We start from the raw sequence: 24261 nt of genomic DNA, 5'->3' as shown, positions 1-24261 counted from the left end.
ATGTATAAGTAATCGGTGTAGGTTAGCCAACAATGTTTACCTTTTTTAAAAGGAAACACTGTTCAGTATGTTTTTACTTCTGAACATCATGTCGAAAAACAACCCATGCTAAAACATAGCTTGAAGTACAGAAAAAGGTAGAAGCAACAAAACGTGAAAGCGTGGTTGAATCCGATATAAAATTATAAGTTTGAAATTTGGCTTGGTTGCTACACTGCAATCTCCTTTGCTTTTTTTTTTACTGCGTAGGCCTACACTTGAAACTCGATTTCCATGAGCTAATTCCAATCTCTTAACTCAATTGTAAACTTATTTGTATGAGCCAATCCTAAGCACACTTGCAAAAACATTGACTGCAATAGGAAAGTAAGGAAATGCAATTCTTGAAATGAGCGCTTGTGGTTGCAGATTTGCTATATAAGAACCAATAAGCTGCCAATCTGACAGTTACACTAAAATCTCATTTAGTTATTAACGAACAGTTTAAAAAACTCCAATTACAGCAAAAGCATATTCCAAGTTGGTGCAAACGAGATTACACAAAACAAACAGCCTGTCTGCCAGGTCTTTGGTTTTATGGGCTAAGTTTAAAGCACCACGACAGTCCTTGGTTTTAGCCAGCAAACAGTTTTTGCGGAGATCTGAGTTCATTCAATGTGGGCAGCTTAGAATGCTTAACTTGAACATCCACAGCCGACCGATGAGTCTGCAACCACTTCTGAGTTGCCGCAGTGCCATTCCATAAATGAGGAGGTGGTCCATTGATGCTGATGAACAACAATGCTGAAACAAGTGATATGGTCAGCCGTGATCGTAGCTGTGTGATGACCAAGTTCATTTGTGAAAATCCACGTTCGGCTTCAGCAGAACTTATAGCCAGAGATGGGCGTGATCTTGATCTTGAAGATCACAAGTGATCTTGAAGATCAAGATCGTGATCTTGATCTTCAAGATCACTTTTTTTTTGGTGATCTTGATCTTGATCTAAGATCACTTTTTTTTGTGTGATCTTGATCTTGAATAACAATAAGATCAAGATCACTTTAAAATTGAAGTTTACTTACTAGATAGAGGCATTTTTTTACAACTAGTACTGTACAAAGTAGTTAGTGGCAACTACTAACATTAAGCCACTGTTAATATGATATGTGTCCAACAAAAGACGATTTAAAGTCTCCATCTAATCTGGTCAGTGTTGCCATTTCAAAATTGAAAAAGTTTTCTGTGTTGATATAATAAAGAAGTCAACTTCCGTGTACTTTATGTTGACGCATAATAAAAAATGATTTAACTTTGTTCACAATTTCCATGTGTGAATTTTAAAGAAATGTTTGCTTTCTTTGACCCAATTTTAGATGTTTCAAAAGTCTGGAATGGCGGTGTTAAAAAATCTGGACTCTAGCCGACTTTCGTCATGTAAAGTGGTTTATTGCAGCAAATCAACCAGACCAAGACTTGTTTAGGGTCTGAGTATGGAGCACTTTGTCTGACCGCAACCCTCTGAACTTTTTTGACAGCAGACAACAGTATCAAGGTTCTCAGATGGGTAAATGGTGCAATAAACATTGACATAATACAGTGAAAGTTAGAACTACTTAATAACACGAATAAAAACTCTCACATGAACCAGACAAAAATTTGGTAAAAAATGATGCAGCTCAAAGTTTATTTTTATTCATTTATTTTAAATAATAAACTTGTAAATGTAATAAACTTGAAGATGCTAAACTTGATCACGTTGCTCGGCTTCGTATGCCTATGGTTCAACAAGACAAACTCTCTACCGAAGCTCTATTTTAAATAAAAAGTATAAAACTAATTGCAAATTTTGCGACCTTTTTACTACTACTGTAATTAGCCTCGGCCTTGGTTGTGACGTTGCGATTCTACGCAAATTACGTCAACGATTGATAGGCCTAATAGCAACAGTCACTAACTCATTACAATTCTTAGGCCAGTGAGCGAGTAGTTAAAAGTAAAACTTAGCAATACCAACTATATACCTTTACCCAGGTTGCTTATAGTAAGTTAATTACTTTTTGCAACATCATTGATCAAAAACTTCATTTTTTTCAAGTACACAAAAAGTGATCTTGAAAGTGATCTTGATCTTCAAGATCACCTATTCTTGGTGATCTTGATCTTGATCTTCAAGATCACCAATACTGGTGATCTTGCCCATCTCTGCTTATAGCAATCATGTTTAGTAGGCTACTACGTTCTTGAGCAACTTTATCGTATCTGGTATACAGTGACGTTCGGTGGCTTAAACCGTTGGGAAAGCAACTTGTAAATATACTGCAGCAAGGTAGTAGGCCTAGGCACGAAGGGCGTAACCGTCCGGCGAAGCCCGAAGGCGTGTTGCCGAAGGCAACACTTCCAGCGGGGGGTCTGGGGGGCCTCCCCCAGAAATTTTTGAAAAACACTTCCAATTTGGTGCGCTCTGACAGCATTTTCAAAACAAATCAAACATAAAAATCTGTCAAATTGTGCTTCGCCTTTGTCGTGATCATACATCCATTTAATGTTTAGAAGTCATGAACAATCTTAATTTTAACGTTGCAGGACCAAAATCCAGTGTTAGACATGGAATAATAGTTGTCTAACTCTAAATATTTAATTCGTCATGAATATTCATTCTGAGATATTCAGTTAGGCCTACACTACAAAAACTAACACTTAGGTCTAAACATTACAACCGCAAGGAATTTGTACAAAAAGCTGGATAAGTTTGCCTCCTGCGTATAGAAGCTTAACAAACTAAATATTGCACCCGCATCTGAACGTTCATTGGCGAAGTAACGTTACATCAACGCTGTAAAAAGGGCAAAGGCATGACTATGAAAGCTAGTAGGCTAAAGTACAGTACATGGCGAGGAGACATCAAAAAACAGCAACAATTATTTCGGCATTATGATGCTTGTGCGGTGTACCGTGACGAGCACCATTCTGACGAGTTAGTCTAGCCGCTCTAGCGAATGTATGCATTGACGTCACTGGGAAAGCACAACTAACCTGGTCTCACCATAACACATCTGATTGGCTAAGCAGCTGGTGACGTTTTGCAAAACGAGTGATGATTGGATAAAACGAAGGCGTTTTTTGACAGTTTTGAATTTGGGTAAGCAAGTTTGATAGTTGCTTACCTTGGAGCCTCAGTGATTGTTTCTGACAGAAGCGTTTGCGTTAATTGGCATTTATAGGCAAGACATGCGGTTTGGTGAGGATTTAGACTACTCACTAGCGTTACGAGTAATTCTAGTCACGAATACAGTAATTTTCAAGTTAAAATAGACATGATAAAAATAATAAGAAGTTAAACCTAGAATTCAATCATTATACTTTGCATAGTTTTTGCTCAGGTAAGCACTGCTTTCCTTGCTTTCCCTCACCGATCGTCACTGCTGGTATATGACAAGGATTGTCAACTTACAATCGAAAATCGGAAATAGGAGTGATGACATGAAATCTCTCCTCTATTTTTCGTAGCCTAATCTCTGCTCCTCTTCTTGCCATGGAACTTCGTCTGCAGCAGGCCATAACTCTGGTACAATAATTTCCAAGCTCTTCACAGAATTTTCATTGTTGGTGTCCACCATCCTGCTTCCAATGTTCTCAACCAAAGCTTGAATAAATTGATTACGATCAAAAGAAGGGTAGGCTAGTCTCTACGTCGAGCTTTGAACTGGTCCAATCAGGCGCGGATTTATGGGGGGGGGCCCGGGCCCCCCCCCGAAATGTTGTGAGGAATTATTGTTGAAATTCTATGTATCCGCATCAAATCGTTTGATGTACGTCTAAACAGCTGATATTAGTCCCAAGGCGGACTTAACTTATCTGGGGGGGGGGGGGTAATTTTTTGTTATTATTATGGTTAAAATCATGCATCGATCAGACACCTTTATTCCGTTATACAACTGTAAATGCATTTTAATAGCAACATTTGTTGGTGCTGACTCAGCTGAAACCAATGCTGAACCAAATGACGTCAGTTGAAACAATCTGAAACCTTGAATGGCTGTTTTATAGTTTTTAGCCTTCATTATAATTTCAATCAATTGCCGTCTATGCTTGCAAACATACAAACATCCAATTGGTCATGAACACTGCATACAGGGTTTTAAACCAGATTTCAAGTTTACTTTGCATGCTTAGCAGTTTTTATTCAAGCAAAATGTATTTTTCAAACATTCACAATTGATGAAATGGCTGTTTCTTTTAATGTCTATTTTATTTTATGGCATATCGTGTATGTCGTAGTATAGTGGTATAGTGGCTTAGCCAAGGGGGGGGGGGGTTACAACCCCCCCCCCCCCCTTGGCACGCGTGTGACATCACGATATTGAGAATGAAGCTTTCAGTATCTATGTCTCTTAAACAAAGTTTTCCTAATTTTAAACGAAACTGCATTAAAAGAGCGAGTTTTGCCAATACCAAACATTCAAATATCTCAGCCAGGAATTAGCAACAAGAAAACATAGAGATTTAGGTTTATTACCGAAAAATCCGAAGAAAACATGATCTTATCCTTTTGCTATGCCACCAGACAGCACCATTTTATAAGAATATTTATACCCACATTTTTGTTGAAAATGCTCTCAGAATGCACCAAATTCAAAGTAATTTTTTTAAATTTTCTGGGGGCTGCCCCCCAGACCCCCCGCCGGCCGTCAAAACCCCCCCCTTTCAAAATTCCTGGCTACGCTACTGTCGTAGTATCATTGTTCATATCTGCTTTATCTTTTTCTTTCTGTTTAATTGCTTTTCAAATTTTCTGGCCCCCCCCGAAAAAAACTCCTAGATTCGCGCCTGGGTCCAATGTTGTGCCTTTGAAGGAGTAGTTTTTTGTACTTCCGGGACTCAAGTTAACAACTTCATCAAACGAATACTTTCCTTCTTGAATAGCTTTTTTTATTTGAAGTAGAGAATTAACAGTCCATTTGACATGACGATTAGCTACTACGAAGTTGATATCCCAGTCTGGAGAGTTTCTGACAAAAATGATAATTGGCGATTGCTATCAACTTATGTTCGTGTTTTTTTGCAGTTCTGTTGTAAAAAAGCTGTTAAAGTGTTACTTGTTCAGTCGAGAAGTTGTTGTTCAGCCAGAAAAGCTGAAAAATGGAAGCTTGAACGAGCCCCCCCTGAGCCCCCCCTACATCAAGCCTTTTCGTTTTTCGGGGGGCTGAGCCCCCCGAGCCCCCCCAGGAATGCAACCCTGGTTATATAAGAAGAGTGAAGTTGGTTTTAAAGTGGTTTAAGGTTTTTAGTTGAAAGCAAGCCAGCAGCAAAGCGTAAAAAATGTCAAATTGGCAATTGACCATTCCGATGTTGCCGGAACAGCGGAGTTGCGCGTCCGTAATGTAGCCTATTGTCCGGCTGTCCCTAGGTTCATCCACGAAAAACTTGCTCGCACAAGTAAGTGCTGCCGAATAATGATGTCACGAAAACTGCCAATCTATGAATCCTCTGATCTTTTTCTTAAGAAACAATTTTTTTTGTAAAATTCTAGCAACAAAAAGTTTTGAACTTCTCTCGCTAAAAGCAAGAAATATTGCTGATTGACTGACTCTTGAAGCACCAGTACTATTGTGTGGAAAAGGGTGGACGTAACAATGTGGAAAATGTGATGCGTAACAGTGTGCATTGTGATACAATAAAATTAACTTGAACAGTTGCGCACCCCATGCACTAGGGATTATAGAGTAATAGAGAAAGAAAGCAAACAATAAATGCCAATTTATCGGAATGTAAGTTCGCCATAAATTACGTTGGCGATTGAGTTGATTATATAATATATGCCATTTCGAAAAATATCACGTGGGCCACGGGTTGGACGCCCCTGTCCTACGCCTTCAGGGCTACGGTCTTTCGCACTCTCTCATTGGATGCACACTGTCAGTTTTTGTTTTATGTACGTTTCGGCGTTTCGCACCCAAACAAAAATAAAATGACCATCCATCCATCAACAACGTAGGAGTAGGCCATCACGAGATTGTCTTACAATAGAGATGAATGTATTTGGGGTTTGGACCACCGTATTTGTGCATGATCTTCTACAATCCTTCCCTGCTAACTGCATCAAAAGGTTTTGTCAAACCAAAAAAGACGGTGTAAAGGTCTTGGTGTTGCTCCATGCATTTTTCTTGAAATTGTCTGGCCGCAAAGATCACGGGCTACTACAGATAGCTATAGGCTACTGGCTTAGATAGCCTACCTCTGTTAACGATGATAGCTTCATTTTATTACCGACGTCAGTCAGCACGACTGACTTTATAAAGGAAGCTGAAACAGATAAACACCGCCCAGATACCTCAGTTGGTTAGCGCGTGACTTTGTGAGCGAAGAAGCTTCAAGATCAAGCGGCGCTGGTTTGACTCTCGGGGTGTTCTGTAGCGATCCATTATTGCGTCAGATAAGTTTACCTTCCTAACAAGTGAACCATTTTAACCCATACAGACGTGCGCTTGAGCAACGCATTCTAAGCCTAAGGACTGCTCTCCATTCAGCGGCACCTCATGAATGGAATAATTCCTTTGGCAAAAAAATTCAACAATCGGAAACTTCACTCTGCCAATCTCGGTAACCGGCCATGCGTCAAGAGCCTCTACAAGTATGCGAAACTACCAGAAATAACCTATCAAGGCTTTGTCAGTCCGAGGATAAAGATTCCAACCAAAACCAGAAAGCAACCTGTTCAGCAACAAATGGCACAACACAAAAACATACTTGACCTTTCCTCGGTATGCTTTTGTGTTGTGCCATTTGTTGCTAAAGTGGTTTTGCTTACCTGTTTCGGCCCCCTTAAATAAAGTCAGACTGACGAAACGTCGGTAATAAAAGCTAGGTATCACCCTTAACATCAGGTGGTCCGCTAGCAGCCAGAAGAACGCAAGTCGCTTTCTTGATAAATTAACCGTTGCACAAATTTTGCCCCAAAGCGCCTGTAGCTCAAGCTTTTCATCGCCTCGTTAGCTCAGTGGGCGCCCGACTAAAGATCAAGCGACACTGGTTCGGCTCTCTAGGTGTGCGCTTGGGCAACCCATTTCAGGACTGCTCTCCATTCAGCGCCACCTAGTAGATGGAATACAAGTAACAACACTTCCGACCGCTGTTGGAAACTTCACTCTGCCAATCTCGCAAGAGCTTCTACTGTAAAAGTATGCAAAACTACCAGGACCAACCTACCAAAGGCTTTGTCAGTCCGAGGATAAAAATTCAACATCATCACACCTGGAACATTTCACAGCTTTGAAAACCCAGTATCACTCGAATCAAACACTGATTTTGCTTCGCTGCACGACAATGTGCTATTTTTATAGTTTCGAGACAATTTGCACTCCAAGATAGAAAGCCAGTTATTCAGTTTGCATCAAACTTCCCTGGTCATCGCTTAAACTTATTTTACTGACAAGTTGCGGCTTGTCGAGTTTCATCATTTGCCAACTTCAGTCACTTGCTGACATGTTGCTAGCTCAGTTGTCGTTTGCTCAGTTTACAACTGTTGACTTGTAGGAGACTCTCATGGCAGAACGGGACTTCAAGCTCGCCATTCAGCGGCACTTAGTGGATGGTATCATTCACACAGACCACTACAACCCAAAGCTACACTCTGCCAATCACCAAGTGGAAACGCTTATCGCTCTGCTCGGTCATCTTGGTTGGATCATGATGAGTGGAAACGAAACAGTTCTATAAAGCAGCAGGAACGCACGTTCTGCTCAAGTTTGCAAACTATGTGGCTTTGCACAAGCAGCTTATGAGTGCAAGCAATTTAAAGATACCTACGTCATCCATCAGCTGATGTGAGAAAAAACTCGACAGTATAAAAAAACTGGAGGTTTAATTCACCAAAAAAATTCAACATAAGTATCAACAAATCAAAACGTGGCCAGAAGTCAGTCGCAAGGTTGTAGTGGGATAACAAACCGTGGCAGTCGGATAAATGCACATGGAAAACGATTCAACATACTACACGGCACACTTGGCACAGAATTCTAATGAATGCGAAGACAACGCCTTTGCGAAAGTTTGCTTTTTTCAAACAAACTTAGATATAAGTTTGTTACGTCAGCTATTACGTAATTGATGGTAGACGAGTATTGGCAGTGCGACTTCATCGCTGACGATCTACGGAAGTTAAGAAGTGTTGGGAATATACAAAACTTCCAAGCATTATCTCGAAACTGGTCACTTTGGCGGAGTTGCTAGATGATGTTTGAACAAGCAGTGCTCAAGAAAATTAACCTAACCGTCAACATGAATCTATGATTGTTTCTTATTCAAAATATTGCATCAATGCAAGCAAATCGTCGGAGGGAGTGTAAACGTTAACTGCATCGACGATTTGCACTTTTACATGGTGGATAAATGTGACTTTTCACAGCGGCCAGCTGCCTCACGCAGCGCGGTAGACCAGTGAATAACTTGACAAAGTGTACTAACATTTGCAATGTGTCCCAAAACGGATACACATAATACAATGGTCAGGGGATCCCTCAGAGCATTCAAAGCAAGGCGGCAATTTGTTCATAGATTAAGATATAAGTTCTGTAAGTAGCCTAATGTTATTTCTTACTAGAAATACTTCACTTTAAGCTGAATCCATAAAGACGAAGAGTAACTTCCCAGCAACAAGGCCGGTCGCATTTGAAGTCGAAGATGTTTTTCTCTTCAATTAACTTGTTTAATATCATGTTTCTCGGCAGCCGATTTGTAGCAAGAATTGACAGCGATAGACACGTGGTTATGGTTAGCGAATCGCAGCTGCTCGCTGTACTAGCGAGTGCTCAGCCTTGTGCTGATAGCCGGGAAGAACGCCCCTCTCTTCACTTGTTTAATATCAGTTACTGTTATATAAATTTAACGTCTGCAGAAGTTGAATCACAGCAAAATAATTTGTTTTGTCAGTCAAGTAACATTAAAGTGTTTTGGTTTTTCTAAAGTATGAATAAGAATAACTTATGAAGATTGTAAATATAGTAATATACAACAACCGTTATCTTTAAATACATCAGTCGAAATATTTAATCATAAACCGAATCAAACTGCTCCTAGCAGAAATGAATAAATTTGAGATCGATCTGCAGTCAAGTAAAACTTAAAATACTGTGTTAGGCAAAAAGAGTTTAAAATTTCCTATTCTTTTTCCTGAAAAAGTTTGTTCAACAAAATTTGAATTTGTTTATATTTTAGGTGAATCTTCTTGTGAATCAACAACTTGTCCATCCGTTTTTTTAGTATTTTCCTCCGAGTTGTTTTCGGTTGATTCCGTATCCTTGACTGTTAATTCTTCCAGCTTTTCAATAACTTTTTCATCTTCTTGCTCTATAGGTGACTTATCTTCCTCAACAGCACTGGATGAAGATCCCTTCACCTCTTCTTCCTGCTCTTCTCCTGCATCTTCATCTTCTGCTTCCTCATCTTCTGCACAACACAACAAATGTCATAGCACGATTGCAAAGATTGTAGCGCAAACGAGCTCACGCTGGCTTAGCAAGTGGTACTGGGTGGCGATAACATTTAAAGGACAAATCGTCTACAAACAATAGTTTACTGTTTATCATTTTTTTTCAAAAGTGGCCCCTTATAATTCTAAATGCATGGCAAAAAGTGTCTCAGGACATGGTGTTGCGTATATGGTTAGTACCGTCAGCTTACCTTTCGAAATAAGTTTCGCGTTCAAGAGTTTATGTTTGTCGAAGGTTTCTTTGAATTTGTTTGCATCTGAAAAATGAAGAGAATAGTGACAGGTTCAAAAAATGGCGTCTCATATGGGCGACTCACTTTTTTGGGTCTGCTACTATTCGGCGAGTCCGATTCGGCGAGTCCGATTCGACTAGTCCGATTCGGCGAGTTCCCTATTCGGCGAGAGCCCTTTTCGGCGAGTGCCCTATTCGGCGAGTTTTTGAAATTTTTGAAAGGAAATTATCGGGTACCATAGCCTAATTATAATTGCCGTTTTTACATCGTTTTAACGTCGCTAAACGTTGAAATCGTGCAGAAAGGAATAAAAATAAAATGTTTGAACTATTAAATTAAAATTCGTCATGTCAGTTCAGTTGTTTTTGTTTCTGACCATCATATGAAAAACAATACACGTCAACATAGCAAAGGTAGAAGCGACAAAACGCGAACGTTAAAACGTGCTTGTGACCGAAGCAAGTTATTGAGTTGAAAGAAATTTGGCACGGTTGCAACACTTTCAGAAAAATTTAAGATATGAAGGGAAAATAAAACAAAGAAAATGTTACAAAAAAAAAAAAAATAGATCATGTTTATGTCTATAAGTTAGTACTTTTGAATAGTTAAAATGATTAGTTTGGACCAACAAATGTGTGGCCTACAGCTTGGATTAAAAGGAAATTATCGGGTACCGTAGCCTAGTTATCCCGACCAGCAAAAATTTGTTCCAAGAACACGGTTCATTTTTACATTGTAGTAACAGAATGAAAAGGCTAAACAAATGTGTGGCCTATCGTGTTAACGTCGCTAAACGTTGAAATCGTGTAGAAAAGGGAGCTTTTGCTGACTAGGATACTTTGAAACTGAGAAACATTCACAGAAGCCCTACGATTTGTTCCAAGAACCCATTTAGCATAACATTTCATTTGTACATTGATTCAACGTCTGAATACATTATCTTAAAAATGCAACGTATCGTAGGGCTTCTGTGAATGTTTCTTAGTTTCAACGTATCCTAGTCAGCAAAAGCACCCTTTTCTACACGATTTCAACGTTTAGCGACGTTAAAACGATAAGCCACACATTTGGTTAGCCTTTTCATTCTGTTACTACAATGTAAAAATGAACTGTTAGGCTAACTGGGTTCTTGGAACAAATTTTTGCTGGTCGGGATAACTAGGCTACGGTAGCCTACCCGATAATTTCTATTCAATCTAAGCTGTAGGAGTGTAGGTCAAACATTTGTTGATCCAAACTATTCATTTTAACCATAGGCGCCTAAGCCGTGGGGGGCAGGCCTCCGCGCATATTTCCGCGTGGGAGCAACTTTTTATGCGGCATTCATACATAAAACAATAGATGAACTAGTGATCGGCAGCAGGAAAACATTTTTAAATGCAAACCGCAACAGCTTCGCAGTAAATAATCACTAGAACGAGTAGCGATGCTACAATCCCACCCCAGACAAAAAAATCTGTCAGTTTTACGTTGATTTAACGTCTGCAGACGTTGAATCAATGTAAAAATGACTGATTTTGCTGCCTGTGACATAGCAAAAATCTACCATTTTGCGTCGATTCAATGTCATCAGATGTTGAATGCACCCAAAAACAACATAATTTGCTACGTTGACGCAGCGTGCGTTTAACTTAATGCGCTTGCAAACAGCCTCGTTGTCGCTTTCGAAAGTCGAAACCTCTGCAGAGAATTGTCGCGGCAGTGAATCGGTTGCTGTGAAAATGAACTTGAAGTCTCGGCCCGAGGAAACCACTAACCAACGTAACAAGGGCTGGTACAAACCGCACTGCCCACAGTCGCACAAGCGGCATAATCAACACAACAACGGACTCGCGCAAACTGCATGGCGCACACACGTCCGTTGCCATAGAAACCCGATCAAAGGCGGGGAATATGCGCATCTTTTGCTTCATCTGCAACACGAAAACAGGCGTATTACAGCGAATTGAAACTTGAAAGCTGGTCAGCCATAAGTTGCGATATTGTAGTGAAAAGGGAGCAATGTCAAGTCGAAAACTTAATCAAACGTCTCTCTGTAACTATTTTTCAAGGGTTGTTTACGGATGTCAGCAACTTTTAAATTTATTAAAGGTGACGTGCTGTTGAATTGATGTAAACATGAATGATTTTGCTTTCAACAGGTATATTTTCAAGCATATGATCAAGTTAGTATTTTCATTCCATTTACAGTATACCTTTTAGTAAACCTTTTCGTCTCTTGTTTCATGCTAATAAATCTAGTTCGTTGCTAAACTTTACGTTGCGCTTAGCTTAAAGAGTCGCAGTCCATCAACCGCTAGCCAACGCAGACGCATAACATGTGTTTTGGTCGAGCTTTGTTTATAATAATTAACGGTAGGTCGAACGTAGCGATAACTCCGAGTGTGGCAATAAAAGCAATCCTAGTGTGACGACATAATTACGTCATCCATCTGCGTGACATTTCGCTGAATTTACGTTGCTGCTGATGAAACACGCTTTCGCCCCCATGGCCAAAAAAATAGTTAGGCGCCTATGATTTTAACTATTCAAAAGTACTAACTTATAGACAAAAACATTATTTTTTTTGTAACATTTTCTTTGTTTTATTTTTCCTTCATATCTTAAATTTTTCTGAAGGTGATGCAACCTTGCCAAATTTCTTTCAACTCAATAACTTACTTCGGTCACAAGCACGTTTTAACGTTTGCGTTTTGTCGCTTCTACCTTTTTCTACACCTTTGCTATGTTGACGTGAATTGTTTTTGATATCATGATCAGAAATAAAAACAACTGAACTGACATGACGAATTTTAATTTAATAGTTCAAACATTTTATTTTTATTCCTTTCTGCACGATTTCAACGTTTAGCGACGTTAAAACGATGTAAAAACGGCAATTGCAATTAGGCTACGGTACCCGATAATTTCCTTTTAAAAATTTCAAAAACTCGCCGAATAGGGCACTCGCCGAAAAAGGCTCTCGCCGAATAGGGAACTCGCCGAATCGGACTAGTCGAATCGGACTCGCCGAATCGGACTCGCCGAAACGGGCCATTCCGCACTTTTTTACACTTGCGTGGGATGGCAACTCACTTACCAAAAAAGGTAACGCAATATTTTAAAAGTTAGTCAGTACCAAAGCAACCAACACACAAACACCTTCTGCAACTTCGACAAATAGAAAAAGCGTGGTAAGAAAGCTCAACGATCAACAGCAAGTATTTTGGGAGCTAGTCTTTTAGGCGCAGACAGTTAGGCGCCGGTCAAATAGGTGCGCACTGTGGCGCATACGCGCCGACTTCCGGGGGGCGGCGCCCTCCGTAAATTTATGGTTGAGGGGCAACAAAAATGTCTATTACAAGTGGTGTTCCAAAGATAAAATACTTCGCGAAATAGATTTAAATCATTTAAACGGATTTAAAGAATGCCGAAAGCGAAAAACAGCCTAACGTTGCTCATGACTGCAAAACAGCAGCTGATCGCATGGCTTTCTCTGGAACGTGAATTACTGAGATGCGCACGTTCACAGTCACACACTGTTTATCTTCCCGTGCGTGAGGAGCAACTTCAAAGTCAAAACGCGTGGTAGCAAAAAAGCGAATGCGAGGTTGGATGTTTATTCTCATTTCACGAGTAATCCAAGCGTCCATTAGATTTTTTTGTGACTTCAAACATGAAATCGATTTTAGAAAACTTTATCGAGTTGAAACTACGACACAACGAACAATTACGTGAATACAGCTTAAAGAAAAAATGCATTTTTCAAAACTGTTATCCGTGTTTTGCTTCAATAAGCACTATATTGATGTAAATATTGTGAAAATATATACATCTCATACACTCATCTATATGAAATATGACACTCCTGCACTACCGTGTAGCCTATACTCGAGTATAGGTCAATCTCGTATACGTCGAACCCCTACTTTTGAGCCGAAAATTGGTATTATTTCCTTCACCCGTGTATAAGTCGAATAGCTTATTCCGACACTACCTTTCGATGGTTCATCTAAGAATTGGGATTGACATGAGGTATGGAAATTTCAAAGTAGATCGTAGTGTAACTTACGCTGTTGGAATAGTCACGTAACTTTTCACGGCAATATTAAGTAAACCAACTAAATTAGACGCGCTATTTTCAACGAGGTCTTCCAGCTGTGAGATCAATTATGATTCAACAGAACGCATTGTTTTCTTCGCAATGTGTGAGAATTAAATCGAAAACCGATAAAAGAAAAGGTGTTTAATGGTCTTGGTCGCAGATATTGCCTGCATTAACGACGTCTCTTACCGCTATTATCACCTAGCCAACCTGACATCATCGTTTTATGCGGCCGCTAAGGTTTGACATCGACTTCAACGGTCATGGAATGTTACGTAATAAGGACGATTATATCTTTCACGCAAAAATAAAAAAATCGATCTCTTAAAACAGCTCTTTCCGCTGTTTTGTCTCGTGAGCTTTGCATATTGCTCAACAAGTGCATAAAGTTTAGAATTGACAAGAAATCATTAAAATTGAAAATTCAGGTTGAATCACTGCAAATAAACGTATTCAAAACTTTGCTTCCGCCGACGCCATTTCACCTTCCGTAATCTACGTCGGCAATCTCCCGCAGCAAAAATGCGTTCATTTTGTAAACCGCCTGGAAAAAACAGCTTGTTCCGTGTATAAGTTCAACCTGTCTTTTTGAGGTGAACATCACTTGCGAACATCTCGACCTATACTCGACAGTATTCGACTATAAAGACTTTCGATAAAAAACAAGAGAAAACACTTCGCCGTTGTTAACGCTTTGAAGGTAAGTAATTAGCAAAACGAGGTTAATAAAACTGATAGCTGATCATGATTTTTTGCGTTTTATTTCGATAACTTCACTGTCTTGATCGTTGTTATGCCCTCGCAGGAAAGGAAATTAATCGGCTTGTTTTCCAACTGTTCCAATTATGACGTAACAATATCAATTTTTTACGTCTAGGCGTCCTGCATGTGTAAAACTAATCGTTTCAAGCAGCGGTTTTAATAAATTCGGTTTGCGACCTAGGTGTCAATATAAACAAGACAGTAGCCTAAGCTTAATCAAAGACTATTTTAATTGAGTAAAATAGCGTTACGGTTATGACGTCATCACCTTTCTCGCCCCCCAAGGTTTTTTGAAAAGTCGGCACCTATGCTGTGGCGTTTGGATATTTAGGTGCGGAGCACTGTGGCGCCCATTCATTTAGGTGCCATTCTTAGTAAAGTCTGCAGATTGCATCAGCTTGGCAGGTAGGGCAATGCTTTTCACACAAAATGTTGTACTGAACAGAAAAATATGCAGATACAATCTTTATGCAGATACAATCTGATACAATCTGCAGACTTTACTAGAAATGGCACCTAAATGAACGGGCGCCACAGTGCTCCGCACCTAAATATCTAGACGCCACAGTGTGCGCGCCTATTTGACCAGCAGCTAGCGCCTAGCTGTCTGCGCCTAACCTAAAAGACGTGGACCCAGTATTTTTTGTCTTAATAACACTTTAGGAGTTAAGTTGTAGTTGTGGACTTAACACAAGAACATGTATTGACTTTAGTTTCTCGATTTATTAACAAACCTGAAACCTTTCCTAAACGTGTAATAAGAAACCTGTGACAAACCTATAAAAACTTCATCAGAAGTGCAACTGACACAAGACAGTGGATAAACCACTTCAGAGCCAACTATAGAAACAGGACTATATGCTTAAAGATTATTAAGAATAGAGCACTTCGATAAAAAAGCAGAAACATGAACAAAGAACATATTACATAGTCGTACAAATGAAGTGCATCAGTCTTCTGCGCATGAACCGAAGCAATCACAATTAACTGGCTCGATCGTTGGGGCTTACTTTCGGCGTTCAGGAATCGGATAGCGAACAGCTCGTCAGTCGGCTCCTCTTCAGCGTAGTCAGCAAACGCGTTCCACACCCACGCACGGTCACTGCCACAGTTCGGCACCAGCTTCATGGTTTCATACACTGCAAGAGATTGGGAGGTTGAAGATATGACATCACATTAAGACCTTCACATTAAGACATTAAGACATCACATTAAGACATTCGTCGACTTAGAAAAGGCATTTGACAGAGTACCAAGGAAAGTGATGGAGTGGGCAATGAGGAAAAGAGGTACGGTATACCAGAGGTATTAGTGAGAGCTGTGATGTCTATGTATGAGGATGCAAGAACAAAAGTGAGAGGTGGATCAAATTATTCAAACGAGTTTTTTGTGAAGGTTCAGTTTTGATCAGTTTTCACCAAGGATCAGTTTTGTCACCTCTGATATTTGCTATTGTGGTTGACGTTGTAACTGAAGGAGTGAGGGAGGGCTTATTGAGTGAAATTTTGTATGCAGACGACCTGGTCTTGACAAGTAATAGTATGGAGGGACTGGAGTGAAAGTTTGAGAAATGGAAAGAAGCATTTGAAACCAAGGGTATGAAGGTGAATCTTAAAAAAAAGGGATGGTGAGTTGAGCAGAAGGAACAGTTGTTGAGAGCAAAGTAGATCTCTGTGGAATATGTGGCAAGAGAGTGATGAGAAATTCAATGCAATGCAAGGAATGTGGAAAGTGGGTACATGCAAGATGTGCTAATGTCAAGAGAGCCGCAACAAGATTGGCGAAGTGTTTTGTTTGTAGGAAATGCAGTAAAGGAAGGAATGAAGTGGAAGGCCATGATGATGAGTTCTGCCATGGCATCAAAACAGTGACAGACTTCTGTTATCTGGGTGATCGGATAGATGGAAGTGGTGGATGTGAAGCAGCGGTGACAACAAGGGCAAGATTGGGCTGGGCAAAGTTCAGGGAATGTGGGAAAATGTTGTATGGCAGAAAATTTTCACTAAGGATGACAGGAAAAGTATATCGGAGCTGTGTGCGGCCTACAATGCTATATGGTAGCAAGACATGGGTATTGAGAGAGAGTGAACTGGCAATCCTGAGAAGAACAGAAAGGTCAATGGTGAGAACAATGTGTGGGGTGAAAACGAGAAGGAAAAAAAGGACTGAAGAATTGTTGGATATGCTAGAGATGAGAGAGACCATAGACCAAATGGCAAGGGCAAATGGAGTAAGATGGTATGGACATGTGATAAAGAGGGAGGAAGGAAGTTTTCTTAGAAAGGCACTAGATCTAAAGGTGGATGGGAAGAGGAAACGCGGTCGTCCAAAAAGAACGTGGAAACAACAAGTGAAGGATGAATTTAAAAAAGTCGGACTAAAGGAGGAAGATGCAAGGGACAGGGTGAAATGGAGAAAAGGGATTAAAACAATTGCTGCGCGGAAACAATCGGCCACCCCCACTAGTGGGGAACAAACCGACGATGGATTATGATGACCTAATGTGATGTCATGAGATATGTCAAGCCTGATGGTTAGGCTAACGATGCTCTTACAGGCATCCAACGCAACAACGCCTTGTTGCAAGCCAGTGAAGGGATACGCCCAGTTCAGACTTGTTTGCGCGAACCGTTTCCCAAAAATAAACAACTTTGCAGAACCGGTTTCTGGTCAACTGTTTCGAGTTGACCTAATATAATCAGTTTACCGTACGCAGGGTTGCCAGATGTGGCCAATGTAGTCAAAACAAACCGGTTACCAACTAGATTGAATCCCACCACTGGTGCCAGCTCTATACAGTCTCGAAGCAGCTAAGTAGAGTATTATCCTGGTCCATTCATTTTGGCCTTACAAGCATGCCCGACTGGAAAAGAGGAGAGGTTCTGCAAAAACTCTCAGTCCAACGCGGTAGACATCACAATGTCAATCACTATTTGACAAGCGCGGACACAATTACCAACAGCCATGAAACCAGTTGATCTGGGCTGCTTCATAGAGTAGTTTACCCTTAGACTACATAAGTTCACTTTCCTGGTCAACTTACAGTAATGATTGGCACAAATTTTGTAGGTCTTGTCGCGGCGCATCAGCAAACGGATTTTTGATGTTTCTTTATGTTTTAGAATTTTCACGTCTCCCGTCCCTCTTTCCTTCCATTCAGGAGGATCGACCTCACTCGCCCAACGAAACAGCTTAGCTCTCCTATAAGATTTGCAGGATAATGGTTGTTTTGGACAAAAAACTGTTAAACTTAATCTTTATGACTCTTGAGTTGAAAAGTCTGCTTCCATCACTATGCACATTAATTGAAAGCTTATTAGCACTATATAGGAAAAACATGTTGCAAAAACTCAATCAAAATTTAAAGTTTTTGTAATTCACATATTGTTTCCTCACATCTTGAACAGGACATCTTCATCTTCTTCTAATTTAGGAACATAATGTTCTGGCAGGGATATGAGTGGCTCAAAGTGAGGATCATGGTTATCCACCTAAGAAAACAAAATTGTCATTCATCATATGAAGCTCAACTATTAAACCTGAATGTATCAATTTAGTGTGATACTTTCTACTTTTTTCAGCTATTGTACTTTAGAAAAAGCATCAACTGTCATCAACCACTCTGCTGGAAAAATGAGAGATAACATTTCAATGAACTACAAAGCCTATATATAGTTCTAGCCTCCAAAGTCCAAACCCATAAGTTTTGCTTGTGCTAAACAAAAGTTTATAAAAAACAATCTTAGTTTTGCGCTTAACTCATGTTGTATAATTCTCTACTTTAAAATAGCTTGGTATGATGCAACTGAATTGGACTTACCTCTGCAGTCATGCTTATTTTAATTTGATTCACAATAATAAAACTACAAGCAGTTAAAATCTAAAACAAATGTAAAAGAAGATTTCAAAGACAGTAAAACAAAGAAACTGAAATCCTTCATCAATAAACATAATGTGTATAATATAATATATTCAAAAATGAGAAACATAAATGCTGAGCAAGATATAACGTATGCTTTTCCACATGTCCAAACGTCTATGTTGGGCATATGCCAGTTTTTCACAGATATAACTGCAGACAGATATATATACCACTGTTTTGACCCGAAGGTTTCATTAGTACAGTAAACGTAAACTATATAAAACATCTTATTAGTACTAATACTATAGACAGATAAAACCAAGCAACCACACGGCATTTAACATCATACATTAGAGTGAACATAAACTATATGTAAACTGCGAACATTTTTGCCAATACTCAAGCTAGCCCTTCTCAAGTAGCAAAATAACTGATTTTACATCTACATTTAAAATAAATAACTGATCTACGCAATGAATTGAAAAACGAAATGCACAAGAATGAAACTGCACAGCAGAGGAGAAAGGCACATCACATGGCGGTTAATTACGGGAGGCAAAAATGCTTGGTTTTATCTGTCTATCGTTGAAGACATTTGCAATAATCAATTAAATACTGCAAAGTTTGAATGTTTATCAGGATTGTTATCTTTTCTTGCATTAGTTTTGTTGCAACTATTGCTATCATCATTGGTTTTGCTTCAAAGATGCCTGGTCTTTATCCCGAAATCCTTTATCAGTCAACCAAGAAATAAAAATGAATTGAAATCTTGCTACATTTAGCAGGCTGCGCAGTGCGCAACCACTAACTAGCAACCTGGGTTTTTTTTTTCGCTGAGACTTTTCGGTCATTTGTCCGAAATGACTTAAAAAAATTCGGTCACTTTTTATTTATTTCGGTCCATTTTTCTGATGAAAATATTTCCTTCCATGTAGCTGACACAAACCAAAATTTGCCCTTCCTGACTAGCTACAACATTAAGTTTCGCTGAGAAACGTTGTCGTGTTTTACCTGAGAAGAGAGTTGACTATATTTTTTTCGGACATTTTGACCGAATTGGCTATATTTTTTTCGGACATTTTGACCGAATTGGCTATATTTTTTTCGGACATTTTGCTAAAAAATTGGTCAATGACCAATAAATGACTGAAAAAAAAACGGCTAGCAACTCACTGCATAGTGCATAGGGGCAAAACTTTTTACATGAATGCATATTGCATAAATAATAATCTCCTATTCTTAAACCAATAAACAAATTCAGCAAATTTTTTTTTCAGCTGCCTTTACGTGATAAATCCATTTTTGCCCATAAAACCTAGGCGGGCTGGGTTTTATTACAAAACCTGTGTTTTTTACAACCTTGAAAGCAATACTTCATTACCACAGTGTGGCTTGTTCAACTGATATGTAAATCACATTTGAAACCAAGATCGGCCATTTCCATTGTGAATATTCCATCATTCAACAAGTGTAAAGAAAAAAAACTAATATTGTAACATCAAGAGTACTGGAAGTCTGTCAATAATATTAATCAATAGTGGAAGCTATTCTTTCCAGTGCGTGAGGCAAGTGGCTTTCATTTTCACATAAGCCGCTGGCCCAGGTATAAATAAGGTCCACATTAAACCAGGGATGGATCCAGTCTCTAATTTTTGGGGGAGTGGTGCTGAAATCTATTTTCATTCAAGGAGGTCCATCAGTGTGGCACTGTCAAAATGTGTCTCTGCTGTATTTGGCATATCATACTGATAAGCATTCATGTTGTTAATACAGATGTTTTTGTTTAATATTAATAAAGACCGGAAAACGAAGAAAGTGTGCATGAAAAATCAAGTTTTAAAAACAAGCATGAATAAAAAACACTTATGCTATAACAAAATTCAAGAATGTGATGAAATTTTGGGAAATATTCTAAAGTTTAAAAACATGAGCAGTACAAACCACATCATTATTTCCATTGGTACACATTCCATAATCTACACAGCATCAACTCGTTACATGCTGATTGCTGATATAAAATGCTATGATCTATTAAAATATACAGTAATACTAGTACCATTCGTTTATAAAAATAAGAGCAATTTGAAATTTTTTTGGGGGTGCACCACCCACACCCATGGATCCATCCTTGCATTAAACAACCACCACCTGGTTTTTTTTTCGGTCATTGCCGATTTTTTAGCAAAATGTCTGGAAAAAATATAGTCAATGCGGTCAAAATGTCCGAAAAAAGAAGAACAAATTTTGGTTTGTATCAGCTACATAAAAGGAAATATTTTCATCAAAAAAAAAAAAAAATGACAAAAATAAATAAAAAAATGACCGAATTTTTTCAAGTCATTTCGGACAAATGACCGAAAAATCTCAGCAAAAAAAAAAACCAGACCACCACTTTGTCATGTCATCTGATTTGTCCAAGTCACACACCCAGTTTTGAGCACAGTCTAACCTGCAACCAAATATCTGCAGTTTGCTCTTCAGACTCCATAGCGTTAGACCACAAGACACAGACTTTCTGGTATGTGAATGGATGAGCAGAGACATTTTCCACCTTGCACATAAAAATAACAGAATACCACATCTCACCACATTAAAGGAACTTCTTTCTTAGAAAGCCCAAGTTCCGCTTAACCGTAACCCGAAGTTTAAAATTCTTGCAGAAACTCCGATTAGCGACTTCGGCTTTGTTGCGATCAGCGACTTCGGCTTTGTGCTAGTTTTTCTCTCGATCTTTTCAAGGCACGAATTAGGTTGCACCCAGTTCTTTCTAGTAGCGTGTATCAGCAGCTACACCATTTGGGAATTCTGAGCAAGTTGAACTTTTTAGCTTAGAAAAAGGTTCGATTGCAGTTACTTTAATGTTTGTTAGCATAGCTTGGTGAGTTTGAAAATCAGGAGAAACCTTTCTTCGTTGCCTGTAACCCAGAAGACCAGTTACAAAATATGTTTCACCTGTCTGGGCAACATCTAAAGTACTAAAGTGGTGCTTGCTTAGGCAAGTTAAATGATGAATGGTTTGAGAAACACGTTCTTTTCCATATAAATCAATAATGCGATTCTGAGTTGCTAATTGTGCATTATAACCACTCTGAGATTCTGTTTTAAAATACTTTGGCTTGTCAATTAACTTTCCAATCAATGATATCTTTGCCATGTAAGTTCTTCCTTCAATAACTTGCTGAAAGCAATCTTCTTGTTTCTGCAACGCCATTTCTTTTTGACTGCTGATGTATTTTCTTGTACAATTATCACTTTTAGAAATACTTCTTAAAGGAAAAATGTCTGCACGATTTGAAATCGCCAGACCACACTGAACAGACTTTCGTATACAAACATACATTTTTCCAATCTTTTTAAAAGAATCTATTAGCCTGCACAGCAACATTAATTATGACAACCTTTGATGTGATACATAATATTAATTGATTGAACAAATAACAGTAACAGTTGATTAAATTTTTTATATTTTTATCAGTGTCGCAACATTCTGATATCTTTCAATTTGTCTTCCATTTATATCCTGGAAAAAACGTTTATTGCGAATTTGTCACTTATATTATACATGTTTGATTTACAACATGCTCCCAACATTATGGTTAGTGAAATATGAATGCATTCAAACTGAGGTCATTTAGCACATGAAGACCCAAAACACCTGTACATAATAGCCTATTCCAGAAGTGTTTTATCTTAAGTATTATACGCTTGTGAAGAACAAACATTAGACTTGTATGAATTTAGGAGGAGTATTGTTCATACCATCAGATTTAGTCTACAATAACAAATACTAGTACACTGTACAAATACAATAACAAATACTACCTAATGTACCTAAAAAGCTAATGTACCGTACGGTACCTGTACCTAAAAACACTAACAGGGTGTACGATATCACCTATATTGAGATTTTCAGCTTTTTATTTATGTAATTTATTACTTCATTCTATCTTATTCTATTTGTATAAGAACCTTCTGATGAACCCAATACGGGTGAAACAGCCCATTAAGGTTTTTAGATAAACGGTATCTGTATTTCTTAAAGGTATCGTAACATGGAATATGTGTGGCATCAAGTTGTATCACAGCCTGTTATAAGTTTAACCGCTATCGAGGATTGTAAAACAAATGAAATAAAATATTTTTTTTCATTCACTGATATGGACAAATTGCTATTATTGAATTACTGGTTTATTTATCATATTTTTCTCAAGATGTCATGACAATACATTGGTACATTACATAGTGAAGTTATTAGCTTTGAGTGGTGTTGATTTTAAGCTTTCCACCACATCGCAGCATGAGCAAAAAAGACCATGTCCCAGGTTTTAACAACTTAAAGACTATCAAACCCTTATTTTATGGTAAATTCTAGAACATGACCATAGAATAGACAAGGAAGAATGAGAACCATAACCTGTAAGAAAAAAAGAGTAGGCTACTGGTAGGTTTCGAAAAGCTAAATACTTACGGTACATAGCCTAACTAACAATTTATTAGGAGAGAAGCATAAGCTGTAAGAAAAAAAGTTGTGAGTTTTGAACAAATTAAAACTTCTTCCTTGTCAATTCTATGGTCATGTTCTAAATTTCACTGTACCGTACCTTATTTTATACCAGCCTAGTTGAGACAATGTAGACCTAGACAACATTAGCCAAACTTTGACACATTGATTGATTAATTGAATCTTTATCCTCGGACTGGGAAAGCTTCTTGCAGAGCTTAATCCTGGCAGTTTCGCATACAAATTTGCATTTGCAGCAAACCAAGGCGCTGAAAAAAATATAATTCTTTATGATGCTACATGTTATTTGTTAGCCCGGCCTTGTGAGTTTGTTTTAATGTTCTTTTACCCTTGTTTCAACTGCTGGAACAGGAGGCAGACAGTAATACAGTTCATGAGTTCAACATAAATTTCGCCATTTCGTAATCATCGATTCGCAAGTCGCAAGTCATGAGCAGGGTTGTCAGATTAGTTGTAGCCTTCCCTTCCAGATTGCATGCCAGTTTGATTCTAAATTATTCTAAATTTATTCTAGACATTTCATTTCAAGTCTAAAACAAAATACCATTAAATACGCAGTGTATATTGTAAATATGATATAACTTACAATAAGTAGTGGTGAGAATCTTCATGTTGAAATGAAAATATCCCTAAGATAAGATGATGCCAGCACATTTTTTATCAAGTTTTGTAGCCTTTGTTCACCCCAATTTTATGTCTGTGCCTGCGTGCTTGTTGAAAAATTAAGTTTGTCAAATGATTGGCAGTGTAAACGATGTATGCTGACAAATGAACACAGCAAGCGAAAGAGCAACTGTTTTTTCTTTATATCATTAGAATTCTTGAAAAATGTACGTAGGGTTGCCTCCTGCTGAGAAGCCTTGCCCAGTTTTTGCCCGTTTGTGTAAGAGCTACCTTTAATAAGCTAATCGCTGTATATCTGCTAAAAAATTTCATACCGTACGTACATACAAATATTAGCCTACCCTAAAAGTGTTTCCAGAAAGCACTACATATAATTCATTATTTGAGTGTAATTTTGCAAAATTTTTCCAGGGGGCATGCCCTCGGACCCCCTAGAATACGCGTGCCTTCGGAACGTTCTGACCCCCCACGAGTTTTATTGCTTCCCTTCAATCCCTTGCTCAACCCACCAGGATACGCCACTGCATAGAGCCATATTCTTCCTACAATAAACTTCACATACGCTTGGATTTTTGAACTTCTTATCTAACTGCTTCGATGCAACAAAATATGAAAATCAATAAATATCGTACCGGTACTTAACAGTAACTACGGCACTGCATTCTGTAACAACCTAAAAACATAACAGATTAAAAGTAGCCTAAA

At 38.6% G+C, this 24261-nt stretch overlaps 1 protein-coding gene across 1 annotated transcript; it reads right to left on the bottom strand.

Annotated features, from left to right (window-relative positions):
- Positions 1–7826: 7826 nt before the first annotated feature.
- Positions 7827–23281, bottom strand: LOC145772898 (ran-specific GTPase-activating protein-like). Its single transcript, XM_082584765.1, has 7 exons — positions 23261–23281; positions 18369–18428; positions 17945–18039; positions 17592–17749; positions 15559–15687; positions 9661–9726; positions 7827–9426 (listed from the first exon to the last, which is right to left on the bottom strand). Exons 2-7 carry the CDS (start codon positions 18378–18380, stop codon positions 9185–9187), a joined length of 702 nt encoding a protein of 233 aa, XP_082440891.1. The 5' UTR covers positions 18381–18428; positions 23261–23281; the 3' UTR covers positions 7827–9184.
- Positions 23282–24261: the final 980 nt, after the last annotated feature.

This window comes from Aplidium turbinatum, chromosome 1 (genome assembly GCF_918807975.1).
Source record: "Aplidium turbinatum chromosome 1, kaAplTurb1.1, whole genome shotgun sequence".
NCBI lineage: Eukaryota > Metazoa > Chordata > Ascidiacea > Aplousobranchia > Polyclinidae > Aplidium > Aplidium turbinatum.
This window is presented reverse-complemented; position numbering and strand designations above follow the sequence as displayed.